General features: G+C 52.7%; 1 protein-coding gene across 8 annotated transcripts in view; it reads right to left on the bottom strand.

Moving 5' to 3' along the window:
- NRXN2 (neurexin 2) overlaps window positions 1–14,810 on the bottom strand; it is a 153,553-nt gene that overhangs the window by 57,682 nt on the left and 81,061 nt on the right. For all 8 annotated transcript variants that reach the window (XM_074231151.1, XM_074231152.1, XM_074231153.1 and 5 more), the window contains 2 exons: window positions 13,127–13,300; window positions 12,505–12,624 (listed from right to left, as the gene is read on the bottom strand). In XM_074231151.1, coding sequence (XP_074087252.1) covers window positions 12,505–12,624; window positions 13,127–13,300 — 294 coding nt within the window. The remainder of the gene's footprint in view (window positions 1–12,504; window positions 12,625–13,126; window positions 13,301–14,810) is intronic.

The raw sequence follows: 14,810 nt of genomic DNA, 5'->3' as shown, positions 1-14,810 counted from the left end.
AGGCATGGGAGGGAGAAGGTGAGCAAGGGAAGGCATGGGAGGGAGAAGGTGAGCAAGGGAAGGCATGGGAGGGAGAAGGTGAGCAAGGGAAGGCATGGGAGGGAGAAGGTGAGCAAGGGAAGGCATGGGAGGGAGAAGGTGAGCAAGGGAAGGCATGGGAGGGAGAAGAGAGATGGGGTAGGAGTGAGAGAGGTCCAGAAGACGTGGGTGAAGACGTACCACTGGATGAGAGAAAACATGGATAGTGAAAAACTTCAGATGGGGCAGAAAGATGAGAGATGAATGGGGCAAGAGATGGATGCTGTGAAAGGACAGCAATAGGAGGCGTATAAGGGGATAGAGATATAGGGAGGTATGAGGGGCCGAGAAATGAAGTATGAAGGGATAGAGATAGGGATGAGGGTCAGAGAAGTTAGAGATGGCAAGGATAGGAGTAAGAGGGAGCAGAGAATTGAGAAGAGACAAATGGGGCTGAAGGTACAGAGATGGGAGCAAGGGGATAAAGGAGAAAAGGCAGGCAGAAAGTGAAAAGACAATAATGGGGACTGTGAGGAGACCAAGAGATGATTATGAGTGTGAAAAGGAGCAGAGGAGAATACTGTTATACTCCATTGTTGGGTCAGAGATAGGGTGAGAGGTCAGAGATGGAAATGTGAGGGACAGAAAGAAAAGACAGAGAGGGCAGAAATAGGGAGTAGAGATGGGGGATAGTGGGACAGAGATATAGGAAAGAATGGAAAGAGATGGGGGGTATGAGCGAACAAATAAAGGATTGATGGGGCGATGATGGAAGGGGAGGAAAGGAGACTGAGATGGGAATGAAAGAGGGTTGAAATAGAAGAGAGAGGGCAGAGATGGAGGGAGGTCAGAGATAAAGGAGAAAGTGGGCAGAGATGTGGCAAGTAAGAAAGGTCTAAGGAGAATGGTGCAAGGGTCGTGCAGAGATGATAAACGAGGAGGTGAGGAGAGCGGAGACGATGGGTGTATGAATGGGACAGAAATGGAACTGTGAGAAGGCAAATGCAGGAACAGAAAATGGGAGTATCAGGGAATAGAGAGATGGTTCAAGGATGAGATTGCAAAGAAGTCATTAATAGGGGTGTAAGGAGAATGAAGAATGAAGGGAGAAGATGGGGGATTGCCAAGAAGGTAGATGTGAGAGCCTCATAAAGGACAGTGCCCGGGTGAGGCTCCTCAGAACATATATTAAGAAAGTCTAGGAGGGGGCAGAAATGGGAGTGTGAGTAGAATAGAGAGATGGGGGGAGCTGTTAAAGAGTATTAGAGAGAGAGGAGAGAAGATATTGCAGGATATTGCAGACAGGAATAGCAGGGGGAGAACTGTGAGAGGCCCAAAAGGCACATAATGGGGTGGAATCTAAGCTGAGGGTCACTCATTAGGAATGGGAGAGATCCGAAGCAAGGGTGTGAGATAACATAGAAACTGGGGAGAAGGATGATGCTGAGAAGGAGGGGGGAAATGTGGTTCAGAGGTGTGGGTCAAAGGGAACTCAGAGAGGGGTACATGGGGTCAGAGCTAGAGATATGGGGAAATGGGGAGACAGGTGACGGGTAAGGAAACGGAGTATAAAGGAGGCAGAGATGAAGATGACAGAGGCTCCAAGGGATGGGGTGGAAGGAGGTCAGAGTGGAGGGAAAAGGGGGTCAGAGAAGAGCTCAAGGGGAGCTATGAAGAGACTCAGAGAAATGGAAGTGTGAGCTAGGGGATGCAATATGGGGATCAAAAAGGCTGAGATTGTGAGTGGGACCAGAGAGGAATATTAGTGTCCAAGAACAGAAGAGGCAGAGCAATGAGATAACAGATAGGCTGGGGGGGGGGGGTGAGGGGCCTGAGAGAGGGGATGGGAGAATAGGGACAGAAGTAGGAGGGGGCAGAGAAAGGGCTGTGGGGGCCACACATGGGGGGTGGGAGGGTCCAAGAAATGAGTGGCTATAACAAAGGCAGAAGGGCCAGGTATAAGGTGGGGGTGATTGTGGAAGTATGGGGGGGCACAGGAGGAAAAGATGTGGGTGTGGGGGAGCAGAGCTGGCAATGGGAGAGGACAGCGGTGTGGTGACTAGGAGAGCCGTGAACATGAGGTGGAAAGCAAAGCAGGGAGGAGGGTGGAGAGGTGGAGATGGGAGGGGGCCAAGAAACTGGGGGCATGAGGGGGTCAGTTATGAAGATGGAAGGGGGGTCAGAGACATGGAATGATAAGGGAGAAAGACTGAGGGAAGTAAGGTGATGGGGGCCATGGAGGTAGGGAGATGGGGGAGAGGGAAGTGGGGAGAGGGGGGAGAGGGAGTAGGGAATAGGGAGATGGAGGAAAGGGACGGAGGGAGGTGAGGGGAAGGGAGATAGGGAGATGGGGGAGAGGGAGGTGGGGAGATGGAAATGGGAAAATAAGAAGATGTGGTAAGGGAGGTAGAAGGAGGTTGGAAAGAGATCTCGGGGCGTGGGGATGCCGAGGGGGAGCACTCAGGCTCGGAGACGGGTCGGCGAAGCCCAGATGGGCTCAGGATGATAAGGGGGTGGGAGGCAGAGGGCCCGGGAAGCGGAGCAGGGGCGAGGCCGGAGAAGGGGCCACTTACCGTGCCCGCCTCGGGTGAGGAAGGGCATGCGGTTGATGGCGATGGGCACGGTGCCGTGCTTGCTGTGGAAGTGGTGGACGTGGTGGGTGGTGCTGAGGCTGGAGGAGACCCGGGCCCCGTCGCCCTCGCCCGCCCCCAGCAGCAGCAGCAGCAGCAGCAGCAGCAGAGCCAGGGCGGGGGGCCAGGGCGGGCACCCCCCGGGCCCTGGGCCCCCGGGGGGCATCTCGGCCGCCGCCGCCTCACAGCCCCATGGCCGGGGGCCGGCGAGGGGGGGGGCCTCCAGGCCCCGGGAAACCCCCCTCCCGCTCCGAGCCCCGAAAGGGGGGAGGGAGGGGAGACGGGCAGGGGGACCAGATCGCGATCCTCGAACTGGAACCCACGGAATCAACTGGATCCCTCCAGGCTCCGCGGGGCGGCGGCAGCGGCAAGGTCCAGGACGCCTGGGGCCATCGCGGGGTGGGGGGGGAGCTAGGGGTCTCCCCGCATTTCCTTCTGCCGGAGGGAGGAGGGGTCGTCAAAAGCCAGGGGGAGCGCCCGGGGGAGGGGGCATGGTGCCGGGGGTGGAAAGCGGGGTGGGGGGGGAGGAGGAAGAGCGGGCGGGGGGGGGGGATCCTGCGGAAAAGCAGAACCGGGAGGAGAGAAGGGGAAAGGGGGATGGGGAGAAGCGGCGGGAGAGGAGGAGGAGAGGGGCCAGGGAGGGAGGGCCCCCGCCCCCAGGCCTCGAGGCAAGAGCCCCCCGGGGGGGGCAGCCAGGCAAGGAGAGCTAGGAGCCGGTGGGGTGCTGAGGCCCCGGGGGGGCAGGGACAGAGGAAAGGAGGAAGGGGGGGAACGGGGGTGGGGGGCAAACCCAGGGACTAAGGAGGAAGAGGAGGGTGCGAGCGGAAAGGAGAAAGGGAGCGCCACCGAGATTCCGGCGGAGGGCTGGAGGCAGCGGAGTGTTGCTGCAGAGGCAGAGACGGCTGGAAGCGGAGAGAGCGAGCGAGGGAGAGAGAGAGAGAGAGAGGGAGAGAGAGAGGGAGAGAGAGAGAGAGAGAGCCAGGGAGCGCGGGGGGAGGAGGGAGGGAGGGAGGGGGAGGGGGCAGGGCGGAGGAGGGACTGCGCGGCTCCCAATCTCCTGGCGGCGCTGGGCAGCTCCTCTGATGCTAGGTGCTCCTCTCCTCTCCTCTCCTCTCCTCTCCTCTCCTCTCCTCTCCTCTCCTCTCCTCTCCTCTCCTCTCCTCTCCTCTCCACCTCTCCCTTCCCCTTTCCCCTCCTCTCCTGTCCTCTTCCCTCCTTTCCTCTCTTCTCTCCTCTTCCCTCCCCTCCCCTCCTTTCCCTTCCCCTCCTCTCCCCTTCCCTCCTTTCCTGTCCCCTCCCTTCCTCTCCTTCCTTCCCCCTCCTGATCAGGGGCTGCTAAATAATTGAACAGGACTGATGCTGCCGGTCCTGCCCCTCTCCCTCGCCTTCCTCTTCCTCCTCCTCCCTCCTGGCTCCTCTACCCCCCAGATCTGACCCTACCCCCGAATTCTCTCCATTCCTTCCCTCCCCCTCCAGGCACATCAGATCACACCTCCCCAGCCCAGCTCCCACCACTGGTAGCAAACCAACCCCCACCACCCTCAGGCACACAAACTCTGGGCTATGGGTACAAGCTGATGTGCCCACATGTAGAGGCAGGGATCTCAGGGGCCCATGTGCATCCCCACACACCCAAGTCTGGTAGCACTCCTAAGGTTTCCAGGCACGCCCATATGCCCCCCCAAGTCATGACAAACACGGTGTGCGGAGAGAGATACAAACATCCTACAGGTAGGGGTTCTTGGGGGGGGCAGTGCTGGTGCTGGCTGCATTGGCATCCTCTGCCCCTGAGTCCTCCTCCACTTCAGGCTCTAAAGTAGCCCTTCCAATGCCACCTATATCCACCTTTTTCAGTCAAACCCTATGCTGTCCCTGGAGAAACCATTGCCCAGTAAGTTCTCTACCTAGCTTGATTGTCCCTCACCGACTCACTATGGCTTCTAGCCATATGTTCCACTGCCACCCCTTCCTCTTAATGACAGTCCATCCATTCAGAGTACCCCTTGGCTATGGCGAGGGGAGGAGCACCTCAGCTCCTCCCCAAACCCCCTTTCTTGCCCCACACTTTGGTGTCATGCTTCTAGCTCGGTCTTCCTCTCCCTGAGAGAATCAAACAATCAGAAACCTTTGGAAGTGACAGTCCTCAGAGGTCATCATGGGTGGGGGGTACTCGGTCCTAAGAAATCTGTCTCTTCCTGAGCATCCCCCCATTTCATCAAATTAGGGGGACTCAATTTATCTGTTCTTTTCTCATCCTTCTGTCCATCAGTCAAAAAAGACTGATGGCAACTGAGATCCAACCACTTTTAGTTACTTGCTCTCCCCCCCCCCCCAGCCAGAAAGCAGGAAAAGTGAATTTCAAACTGGACCTTCTGAGTCCAAATCACAGGTGTGTTTGTATGTGTGTGTGTGTGTGTGTGTGTGTGTGTGTGCGTGCGTGTGCATGTGCGTGCATGTGTGTGTGTTGGGGGGAGTGAGTGTAGGTGTGGATGTGGGGTGTCTGAGGAAAGAGAGCTGTGGCTGTCCATTCACCCACCCCCACCATCACTGAGAGTTAGTGGGCAACTCCTTGAGAGCAGGAGAAGGGGAGGGAGAGGAGACAGACTGACAGTCAGAGACAAAAACAGAGCCTGAGTCAGAGACAGAGAGAAGCAGAGACACAGAGACAGACAGGCAGAGAGACAGAAAGAGAGACAGACAGGCTGAGACAGAGAGATCAAAGAAGAGAGGGAAGGAACAGGATGAAGGGAGAAAGAGAAAGAGAAAGGAGGATGGAAGAGGTGGAGGAGAGCCTGTAAGGGCTGGTTTCTTATCGATTTCAAATTCATTTCTGGAGAGGGAAAAAAAAAGACAAAAAGGAACCCCACTGGAAAGCACCCCCATTGGAGAGGGGAGCCCTTCAGCACCCAGTCCCACTACTCAAAGTCCCAGGACTTCTGGTCCTCAGCCTGCCAGAGCTGGTACCTTAAGATGTAAAAACCCTGCGTGGGTGGAGGGCCGGGGAGAGGAACGGAGTCCCAGACGCCCCCTCCTCCCAGGACTGTATGGAGGAGGGTGTCCCCGCCGGGGAGAAGGGCCGGCCACGTTTAGGCTCTGTCCTCTCCCCATCCCCGAAGCCTTGAGTCCTGGAATATTGACAGGCACAGCCCAAAGGAGCCGCCAGCAAATTTATGGCCCCGGAGGGAGGGAGGGAGGAGCCGGTGGGGAGAGCAGAGGAAGGGGAACCGCCTGGAGGCCAATCAATACCTGCTAGTGGGAACCGGAGGAGAGAGCCTGGGGTGGGGGGGAGGGAGAGAGAGAGAGAGAGAGGAAGGGAGGGAGCGAGGCAGGGGTGGGGTGGGGGAAAGAGCTCCCCAAGGGGGAGACAGGAAAGAGAGGTGGAGGGCGCAGATTCCGAAAGCCAAGTCACAGAGCCAGAGAGGGGATGAGGGGAGATCTAAAGGGGGTCAGGGAAGGAAAAATAGCTAGAGCCCCAAGCTTCTGCAAGAGGATGGAGACCGAGAGAAAGAGACAACGAGCATGCCCAGATCTGTGTGGGAGAGCAGGGGTGGGGTGGGGGAGGGGGCTGGGAGCCAAGGGTTAGGATCAGCTCTCCTCTCACCCTTGGTCTCCCCTGACCCTCTGGCTGCCCCAGTTTCCTCCTCCCTTCTGCGCAAGCCAAGGCCCAAACTCAACCTCCACCTGAATTGGAAGCATCCTTCCTGGCCAGGTCTCAGAGGAGCCCAGGGCTGCTTTCAGCCATCACATCTCTCCCAGCCCCAACCCCAGGCATGAATGATCCCATTGCCTTCCTTACAACAATGCAGTAAGTGAGGGACCAGGGTTCGCATCCCACTACTCCCTTCTGTGCTATGTGACCACGGAACCTGTTTCTTCATCTGTAAAAGGAGGATCATATTTCTGGTAGCCTTTACCTCCCCGGGTTACTGGGAGGTCAAATAATGTTTGACATTGAAAAGCAATTTGCAAAACCTTAAAAACCCTCAGTTTCCTTATCTGTAAAGTGAGGGAGTTGGACTAGATGGCCTCACAGAGCCTCCCAGCTCCGTGACTATGTCCTTATATATGACCTTGGGCAAATGACTTCACTTCTCTTTCCTCATCTGTGAAATGGGAGGATTGGACTTCTTGGTCAATCAAGTCTGACCCTTCACGAGCCCATTTGGGGTTTTCTTGGCAAAGACACTGGAATGATTTGCCATTTCCTTCTCTAGGGTGGAAAATTTATAGGTGAGACAAATAAGGTGAAGTGACTTGCCCAGGGTCACACAGTTAATACGTGTCTGAAGTCAGATTTGAACTTAGATGACTCAGTTTACAAGGCTAGAAACTTGGAGTCCTTAAACTCATCTGGGAGTCCAAGACAAGTTCTCTTTTCTAAACTCACACAGGACTCACCAGCTCCTCTCCCCATGAATTTTCACTGGTTGTCCTTAATGCCTGTGGATGGACTTCCTCACTTCCTCTTGCAGAATCGCTAATCACCATCAGCAGAAGCCTTTCCACTCCAGCCCTGCCCAGGTGAGAGTGCCCTTCCTCCTAAAATGACCTTGCCTTTAATTTCCATTTAGTCTGCAGGCTCTTGTACACAGGGGAAGTATCTTGGTGGAGAGCTCTGGTCTCACCCCGATCCCTCCTGCCTCCTGCCTTGGACCTTTGTCCAAGGGACTTCCCTTCACTTGCCCAGGCAGCTCTCCAAGACTCAAACCTGCAGAGACGGTACAAGAGAAACCTTCTCACCTGGAGCTGATGAAGTATCAAGTCAGATCCAGTCAAAAGAAACATAATTGTCTAAGTCTGTCCACATTACTTATCCGGATCGAATATGGATCCCTTGAAGGCAGGGGTTATTTATTCCCTCTTCTTCTGTGTATTCCCAAAGCCTAAGTAAGTGTCTTAAGAAAGGGTTCTTGGTTTATTGTTCCCTTTAGGTTACTGGTGGGGAAACTGAGGTAATAAACTGGGAACTTTTGATTTGGAAGCGTTCTTGCAAATCCTATCTGATCAAAGGACCCAGGGGTCCCACCCTTTCTTATCTTCCTTCATGCCCACCTGTCCCCATTCTGAGAAGTGGGGGGGAGGACTTACTTTCTCTTAATATGCAGCCCCAACAATATTGAATTGCCTCCCCTAAGCCCTTTCCCTCAGTCTCCCCTCCAATAAATTTCTCCTGTATCTTTAGTCTTCTAGCCTCATCTCCTCACAGTTTGGCCTCTTGAAAATGGAGCCCTTCAAGTCCTAGAAGGATAGAAGCTACTCCCACCGATGCTCTAGCAAGTGCAGGATCCCAAACTCCAAACCCTACCCTCAAATCCTCCTCCCAGGGAGCTTCCAAGAGTTGTCTGTGCTCTGCATTTTGCCCTGCCCCCCACCCAAACTACTATGCCTAAAATGTCCTCTACCCCTCCCACCTGATGCCCAGAGCCATATTGGTGTGGGTGTCTTCCTTATCCTTCTGTATTCAGATATGGAAGGATCCCCAGAATCAGCTGGGCCAATTCATTCATTTTACAGATGTGGAGACTGAAGTACAGTGGGGAAAAGGCACCCAAGTAGTTCCCAAATAGGGGAGTCAAGTTTTGAACCTGGATCCTTTGACTGTCCCAGCAGAGTGGTCTCCATGTTGTCCTGCTCCTTTTTCATCTGAAAAAATCTCCACTTGGACTTCTGGAGTCCTTATGCTGGTCTCTAGGCTCCCATAATATTGATGGGAAAGAGTCATTTATATAGATGAGGAAAGGACTCACCAGGTCTTCTTATCTGATCCTTTCATTTTATATATGGGGAAACTGAGACCAAAATATGAAGTGAGCTTTTGCCAAAGTATGAGGATCATAGATCCCAGCTCTGTAACTCTAAGGGACCTCAGAGATAATCAAGTTCAATTCCTTCACTTTACAGATGAGGAAACTGAGATCAGGGTTCAAGGGTATAAAAGTTCTAAATTCAGAAGCAGACTTTGAATAGGTCTTCTTGCTCTACAGCTAACATTCTCCGTACAATGCCAAAGAGAAAATGCCAGACCTCAAAATGCAAGTTGATAGGAGAGGGGAAGGATAAGAGACATGGAGGTGAGGGAATGGGTGAAGCTAAGGGAGTTGTTAGACAAAATACAGTCAAGTCTCTCATGTCCCTGGATGCCACCCTATTTTGGGTTGGAGGTCCAACAAACAGCAAGCTTACCCTATAGAGGCTGGGGCTCATCTTCTCTTTTGTTTCCTTCAGACACCCACACAAGGCAAAAGACAAGAGCTAGCCAGCCAATCACTCCATCACTTTGGTGACCACTGTGTTGTTGAAGCATTCCCCTCCCACCCCCGTAGTCGTTTCACCCTCCCAAGAACCCAGGCAGCCTTCTCCTCTGGTCATGGTCCTCTACCCCTCTTATCTCTTACCCTTGAAAGAGGACAAGATGTGAGAGCCTTAGATTTCAACCCCCTCATTTACAGTTGGGGAAACTAAAGCAGAGAGAGGTGAAGTAACTTGCCCAAGCCATGCAGCTAGTATGTACTAGGTAGGATTTGAATTCAGATCTTTCCGCTTCAAATAAAAGATTGATCTCATTACTTATAACTCAAAGGCCCATCTCTATGCTTCAGTCCAGTATAATTAGCAACTGCAGGATAAAAGCCCAGAGATTTTACTCTTCCCTCCTCCCACTCCACTTACGAATGCCAACCATGAGGGTCATTGGATAAGTTAATATACTTGAACTCCAAGGAAGGAAAAGCCCTCATGGAAAGCAGTCTTGTCTGCCTCCTACTAGTCTCATATCAAGACTAAGTTTTTTTGACCTCCCACAATTTGTATGCTCTGAATGAGCACAAGACTGCCTGGATGAGAGAGACTGGAGGCCCCAGACTCAGAATTTTAGAGCCAGGAAACAACCTTGGCAATCATTTAGTCCAGTACATCAGCCTTCCCCCCCTCCCCATCAAGGGTTCATTGGGTTATGAACCCAAGACCTCTTTTATACCAAATATCATTTGACCAGCTATTTTAGACAAGGAAAATGGAACCCAAGTGGAAGGGATTCCTTGCCCAAGTTTATATAATGAGTTCGTATTAGAGCTGAGATTAGCACTCAGGCCTTCTGACTCCTTGTGCCCCAGTCAGAAAAAGCCAAACCACAGAAGTCCATCTGCCCCATCATCCCTTGGCCAGGAATCCCTGTTTCAACGTAGATTTGCTAAATAAATGGGATCCTTGGAGGCAAGCATTATGGGATCCCAAGCTTTTGATCTGGAGGAGACTTTAACCATCACCCAGGTCAACCTCCTCACTTTAGAGAAGATAAAATGGCACTACGGTTGATATAACTGAGGTCGGCTAGCTAGGAAGAGAGCCAGGTTCAAGCCCAGATCTTCTGGTCCCAGATCCAGAGCTTGGTGTGTACATGGGTTTGCACATGGATGGGTTGCATGTGTGAACATGTCCACCCTGACTAGCTTCCTGTGTCTCAACTTGGAACCTCCTCCAGTCCCATTTCAAGAAAGAAATATGTCACTCCCTTCCCAGCCCTTCTCTGCACAGGCTGTTGCCTCTGTCCCTACCTCCCACATCCCAGCCATGGAAAAGATCAATGACATTGCAAGAATGAGAACTGGGATTTCAGGGGGGGCATCCTAATGGAGACATGGAAAGCAGTACTGAGGGAGACAGCTGCTTCCCTCTGGGTCCCCACCAGGTGTTGGCTGTGGGAAAACAGCTGCTCAGGTTGACCTTGTCAGAGGAGGAGCCAGTTAAGGAAGGGCCAAGGAGACCAGGGACTGACTGGAGGATACAAGGGTGCGATGAGGACATGGCCTAGGGGCATTCTGAAGGCTGGAGTTCTTTGTGGGGGATTCAGAGGTGGGTGGAAGCACCATGAGAGCAGGACCCATTTTGTTCATCTATCTGTATCCTCAGCACTTCGCACATGCAGCAGGTGCTTAATCTTTGTCTGAATTGAACCAAGAGGGAGCAGAGGCACTTAGCTGCTAGAGAATTTGTCTGAGTTGCTCTGTAGGGGACAGGAAGCATCCCTCTTATCCTCCGTCCCTTGACTGGTGCAGGCATCTACAGATACAGCTTCTGTCACAGTGAGTGGCCAGGGTGCAGGATTACCTATGCATGATCATCCATGTGCATGTGTGTACCAGTATGTAAATGTACATGTGCAGGTGTGATGGGTATGTCCATGAAGAGTGCTCAACTGGCCCTTCTCTGTCTCTTTTTGTGGGACCATCATCCATCTCTTGTCCTACCAACTGTGGATGCCATTCCATTGCGGCTATGGGCTCTCTCTCCTCTTCTTTTCCCAGGGGTTCAATGCAAATGGTACATACATCCAGCCCCAGACTCTCTCCTGAGCTTCGGTCCTCCATGTCCAATTGACTATTTTACAATTAGACATTTCAAGCTAGCTATCTAATGGACATCTCAAACTCAACATATCCCAAAGGAGCTCATTATCTTTTCCTCATCAACTTTATCACTTGCCCTATCTTGCCCCATTTTACTTCCTCTTAGCTCCTTACCTCTCACCATCACCTTGGTTGACCTCTCATCACCTCCTATCTGGACTATTACAGCAGCCTCCTGAATGGTTTTTAAGATTTCCATCTCTTCCCACACCAAGGCCAGATGGAGATTCCTAAAGCTTAGATCTGACTAGTCACTATCCTGCTCAAAACCTCCACTGGCTCCCTAGTGCTACTGACATAAAATACTCTTCTGTTTGGCATTGAAAGCATTGTGCCATCTTTTGCCATGTAATTCATCTTCATTCACTCTACCTTCCAGTCCCATGATGTACCACTCCTACCTCCAGGCTGTGCCCACCTTCCTTCCTGGTTCAGTTTGAAGGCTGCCTCCTGCATGAAGCTCTTTCCCCAGCTGCCGGTAGCTTATCCTCCCTCCCCCACGCCAAATGTCCTTCTGTTAAATTAGCAGGTATTTTGTGTATTCATTTATATCTCCTTTGATAATATGTAAGTAAGTAGGGTCTGTCTTTGCCTTCCCGGCACCTAGCAGAAAGGAGGAGTTTGATAAATGCCTGTTGATTGACTGATAGGCTTACATTGGTGTATCTGGAGTGCATGAACAAAAAGTATGGCATGCTTAGTACATGTGTGTGCATACATGTAAGCGGGAGTGTGTGTTTCTGTGTAGAACACACCTACCATGTGTGCATGTATCTATCACATGCCACATACATGTGCATATATAGATTACATTGTTATGACAGAGTCGACACTTTGTGTGCAAACACACATGTATGTACACATCCATGTGTTGCCAATGTGTTTGGCACATGTGTGTGGTCATGTATGTGATGCCTGTAGACTTGGCACCTTGTGTCAACATATCCGAACACATCACATATCTATGTGTATGTCCACATACCTGCACAGCATGCCATACCTGTGTTGCCAACACTGGGCACGTGCGTGCCTGCTCATCATGTAGCAACATGCTTGAGACATGTATGTATCTCTGTGTTCCAACATACATGTTTGTCATGTTGTGTTACCAGCACATCTGGCACACGTATGCATTGTGTCGGTATCCCTGGTGTGTATGTGTCAGACATGTATGGTACACATGCATGCCCGTGTGAGTGTGGGTGTGCCTACACATGTGGTGCCCTGCTCCTGCTCCACTGCTGCCGAGGTCTCAGGGAATTCTCCGGGCCTGGATTCACCTGCAGATGTTAGTCTTGTGGGTTTGGAGTGGGCTGACAGGATGCTCACTGGATGCCAACAAAGGGCAGCAGAGGTGGTCTAAGGGAGGGGTCAGGACACCTCCACCCACCTCCCCCTTCCCACAAACTCCCCTCCTAGAGCCATGCCTCCCTGACCCCCAGCCGACTTACGGTCATTGCAGATGGGGCCCCCGTAGGAGGTCATAGTGCAGTCACAGGTGAAGCCATCCCATTGCTGAAGGCAGACGCCCTGATTGGCACAGGAGTCCTCGGTGCAGGTGGTGCTGGGGCCTGGGAGCAGCAAAGAGGAAGGGAGGGACACAGCCTGGAGCTCAGCTCACTGAGGAGCAGCTCATGCCAAACTCCCAGACAGCCTCATCACAGGAGAGCCCCCAGTTCTGCTCCATTTGTCCGGGGTGGGGGGCAACCAGAGGATGCAACTTTGGCCTAAGGAAGGCTGAGGCTTTGCACATCAGAGGAGTGGGCCTTTAAAACTAGGACAGACCCTAATTCCTTCCTTTTAGAAGGGAGGAAACAGAGTCCCAGAGAGGGGAAGTGTCCCCCAAGCAGTAAGGGCAGAGGTCAAAGGGAGGTGAAACCAAGAGTCCCAAGACTAAAGGAGACAGCTTTCCATTCTATTGCTCATCAGGTGCTTTCGCCATCCCCAAGGACTCCCGTCCGGGATGAAGGGGTCAGAGTCCCTGTCCCCCACTGCCCCAGGCTTCCCCGCCAGAGTCCTTGATCAGGTTGGTTCTGGGTTGGGGTCCCGTTCACGTATCCTGCCCATGCTCACCATCACAGCCCCTCTCCACCTGCCCGATCCGGTGCAGGGCGTCAGCGATGAGGTCTGGGAGGCGGCCATTGAGGTCCACTGAGGCCAGGCAGCCCTGGAAGCCATCCCGAGAGGCCACCAGCTTCGGCAGATTGTTGAACATGTTCTTGCTCAGACCACCAATGTACAGCTCTCCTGCAGGGGCAGGAGGGGCCGAGGCTGGAACTTGGAGCCCCAGGCCCCAGGAGGTGTACCTCCTACTTGCCATTGTCCTCCCCAAACCCAGGCAGTTTGCCTCGCAGCCCCCAGGATTCTTCCAAATCTCAAGCATCCTTCCTGTCCAGTTTTCTCTCCATACATCTATCCCCTTTCCAAGAGCCTCTTCCTACTTTCTTTCTCTGCCTCCCCATCTGCCTGCTTTCCCTTCCCTCCCAGAGGAGCCCAGATGCCTGGGTCCCAAGAGGGAGGGGGAAGCAGCTGGGGGAGCCAGCTCTGTACCTTCTCCCACCCCACTTCCAGTTCCGCTGGTAATCAGAGCCTTTCAAAGTGGCCCCTCTTCCCTCCACCCCCATCCCCACTCCTCCCATCTCTCCTCCCCTACTCCTTCCCCGTCCATCTCTCCCTCAGGTCTAGAACTGAGTCTTCCCTGCCCCACAAAACACTGCCTTAGGCAGTCTTCCTAAATAGTCCAAGAAAAGCAAGGAGTTGAGGACCCATGAACATTCATTTCTCCATCATCAACCCATCAACCACCTGGGGTAAATTGAGGAAGGGAAGGGAAGGGAATAAGCATTTACATGTTCACTTACTATGTACAGGCACTCTGTAAAGGATTTTACAATTAATATCTCATTTGATTCCCCACAATAACCCTGGGTGGTAGGTGCTTTTGTTATTCCCATTTTCCAGATGAGAAAACTCAGGCAGACAGAGTGAAGCGACTTGCCCAGGGTCACACAGCTAGATCTGAGGCCAGATCTGAATTCAAGTGTTCCAGAGTTCTAGCCACCGAATTGTTTTTAAAGGAATCATTTCTGTCTCATGGTCTTGGGACACCAAGTGCTCTGTTAAATTGGAAGAAGGATAAGACTAGTCTTGATTTTCCCAGGGGACAAAAATAGAGAGGTTAGCGAGAGGTCAGTTTAGGCTGGCTACCCAGAAAGTCTTCCTAACAAAGAGAGTGGGTGCTCTGCAGAATGCATTTCTTTGGGAAGTCAATGAGCTTCTCATTTCTGGAGAGCTTCAGGAAGAAGCTGAATGGCCAAGATGACTGCTAGCATCCTCAGGGATCACCCAATCTAACCAAGCACCTCACCTTACAGAAAGGGAAACTGAGTCCCTCTTGGGATGGGATAGAGATTTCCACCAGAGGGCAAGGCAGACAAGATGGCCACAGAAATCCCTCTGAACCCTGAGGCTCAGTGACTGCAAAGCTCCGACTTGGTCCCTCCAGCCCCTCACCCACATGTAACCAGGAGACAGGTCCCACTGCCCTGCACATCATGAGATGCCTTCCTCCCAACGACAAGCTGACAATGCTATTTTTGGCCTTTTGCAGCTCAGCCAGCCCACACCTCTACCCACCGCCACAGCCCCCACATTCGCATGGATAACAGAGAGCTGACTCAGTGTGGTGGAGGCGACCACAGGAGGCCGTGCTTCAAGTTAGAAGGGACCTCAGAGGACCCAGGGAGCCAGAGCTTTG

This window comes from Macrotis lagotis, chromosome 3 (genome assembly GCF_037893015.1).
Source record: "Macrotis lagotis isolate mMagLag1 chromosome 3, bilby.v1.9.chrom.fasta, whole genome shotgun sequence".
NCBI classification, from domain to species: Eukaryota; Metazoa; Chordata; class Mammalia; order Peramelemorphia; family Peramelidae; genus Macrotis; species Macrotis lagotis.
The sequence above is the reverse complement of the archived record's forward strand: the minus strand, read 5'-3'. Positions and strand labels throughout refer to the sequence as shown.